A 2,524-nucleotide genomic window follows, 5' to 3' on the forward strand; every position below is an offset into this window, starting at 1 on the left:
TGAAGTGAGTTTAGACCCAGCTGCCAGTGCACAAAAAAAAAAAAAAAAAATGAAAGAAAGTTGTCTCCTGCACCACCACCACCCCACCCCACCCCTCCCCCCAACCTTCAGCCTCAACCTTGATTCTAGCTCCAGCAATTTTGCACAGTCACATGAGGCAGCTGGTCTCCGGACGGACGGTAAAAGGTCAGTGCCTGGAAAAAGCACATCTCTCAAGCATCAATATGTTGTATCTCCTCTACTTTCTCTTTTCTTCCTTCTCCAAGTCAACCTGTCGTTTGATCTTTACTTCCCTGCCAACCACGCGTTACTCTTTTCTTCTTCTGCAGTAGAAATCGAACATGCAACACTTCCTGATACTTCTATATCCATTTAAATCTGCTGTAACTTCCCACATTCTCCCACTCACTTTTGGCTGTTTATAACTGTGAAGATGAATGCAAAAAAAAAAAGAGAAATGACATAATCTGAGGAGAGAAGATGAGTTTGATTCCAAATGTTTATTCACAAGACATTTCAAATCAGTACAATTCATTATCAATATTGCATTGTTTTGTCTGCATATTTGAAAGTAAAAATAATAGTCCATGAAAAAGTGTCACAGCTATACAGCTCAAATCAGGAATAGTAAGCAGGGTTTCTGCTTATTCCAAGAACTTCCTGATAGCTGCACTCGAAAAGAAAAGTCCATATAGACACTTTCAGACCCTCTCTTCCAGACCAGGGTCTGTCTCGTTCCCCTCTGGTGAGATTCAGTCCAGCTTCCACACTTTCATAAGTCCATTTCTTGCACAGTTTCTTTCCCCTGTGACCTTCTCCGTACAGTTCACCAGGGCCTGTTATCTAAGGCAATCAGTGCCTCCACTTAACATCTTTTAATGCACTGTGCAGTACAGTACATCTCCTTCTCAGTGTCCATCAGGCTTTCAGTCTGCACCTGACCCAGTCTGCACCCGGCCTTTTGAACTTGAACCCTCCCAACAGGGTAATCCAGAACCACCGTGCTGACCCAGAATGCACCGGAAGGTTGCGCTCATGCAGCGGGGTTGCACCCACAGCCTCTTAATCCAACCCAAGTGATGCAGAAAGGCTCGACAACCCCAGCCGAGGCTCAGCTCCTTGACTTTCATTTCATCATCATCATCGTCGTCATCATCATCATCATCATCACGTGAAGCACCTTTAAGGGAAAGTCACTTCATCGCTCTGGGAGTGTGATGGTGGGCACCCAGTCGTACGCGCTGTGGCTTTCCTCGCAGAACAGACTCAGCTTGTCCAGAGCGGGATCTTTCCATGGGTTTGCACTGGGGCTCTGAAATAAAAAGGAGGGAGATGTTTAGAGTCAGAAGACAAACGCCACTTAAGAGATTATGCAGACGTGCAGAAACTTGGCAGCAGTGTGTGAGGAGAACTCAGACAGAGGAATGATGCATGCATGATTCACTGGCTGCCAGCTCCCGGCTGAGTGGGTGCTGCTGGGAACGTACCGTGACAAGAATGCAGTGTGCGTCCTTGGCTTCGCCGGTCTCGTCTGCACCCACGAGGTCGGCCAGGCGCTCGATATCGTTGACGCGCACCACGTTGATGTCGTTGTCGAAGCAGAAAGCCTGGATGAGGGTGAAGTGGATCTGAAGAGCAATGTCACACTCGTACTCCTCGTCGGTGGCGAGGACGCAGAACGCCACGCTGTCCGGGTCGCTGTCGGGAAGGCGGAGAAAGGCGGTCAGTGAATCGTCTTGAAATGGCTGCGATCGTAATTTTCAAAAAATAGCAAATGCAGCTAAACGTGTCACAGATGGTAATACTTACACATTCATGACTTTGGCGGACTCGTAAACTCCGACCGTCAGGTAGTCCTGTTTCTTAGCAGCGACCAGCAGCTCGTCCAGGGCTGCGCCTGCACTTTGCAACCTTGACAAAGAAAAAAAAAAAAATAATACACATAATCAGGACACTGAGCACATTTAAAAAAAACAAAAACGAGCATGCATTAACCCAACGGCTTAAACAATGTGGTAGCGATGAGTAAGATATTTACCTATCAGCGTTATCCATCGTGTTCTCTTGTCCGCGGATCTCTTCCAGAGTCATAGTTAGTTATAATCCAAGTGCGATCGGGGGTTTGGCAGTGAACAGTTAAACGCCGTGCGCCTCCCCGTTGAAGTCTCCTGTGTTATTCTGAGCTCGGAACGGGCTGCGGGTGCTTTTATAGAGCACTCGCGTAGTTTCTCGGCAAGGGGCGGTCTTTTCCGCTCCTTCCTCCGACCATTGGCTCAGAGAGGCCGGTGGTGAGGAAAGCAAAAGTCCCCGGTGAGTTGCTTGACAGGCCCACGTGGGGCAGGATTGCAACTTTTCAAGAAATCCCCCCCCCCCTCTCTCCCCCCCACACTCCTCGCCTCGATCACCCTCTTATTGCTCATTGTCTCGTCAACAGCCAACCATCACCAGTGTGCCAAAAAAACAAAACAAAACGAAAAGTCCTGCGTTTGGTGAACTTTCGCAGTCACTGCAAACAACAAGGCCT

At 48.3% G+C, this 2,524-nt stretch overlaps 1 protein-coding gene across 1 annotated transcript; it reads right to left on the reverse strand.

Annotated features, from left to right (window-relative positions):
- Window positions 1-481: 481 nt before the first annotated feature.
- gadd45ga (growth arrest and DNA-damage-inducible, gamma a) lies at window positions 482-2,163 on the reverse strand. Its single transcript, XM_069138925.1, has 4 exons — window positions 2,039-2,163; window positions 1,810-1,911; window positions 1,488-1,698; window positions 482-1,312 (listed from the first exon to the last, which is right to left on the reverse strand). Exons 1-4 carry the CDS (start codon window positions 2,089-2,091, stop codon window positions 1,199-1,201), a joined length of 480 nt encoding a protein of 159 aa, XP_068995026.1. The 5' UTR covers window positions 2,092-2,163; the 3' UTR covers window positions 482-1,198.
- Window positions 2,164-2,524: the final 361 nt, after the last annotated feature.

The sequence above is a fragment of the Embiotoca jacksoni genome, unplaced genomic scaffold (genome assembly GCF_022577435.1).
Source record: "Embiotoca jacksoni isolate LCO1_2020_lvr unplaced genomic scaffold, fEmbJac1.0.p SCAF_8, whole genome shotgun sequence".
NCBI classification, from domain to species: domain Eukaryota; kingdom Metazoa; phylum Chordata; class Actinopteri; family Embiotocidae; genus Embiotoca; species Embiotoca jacksoni.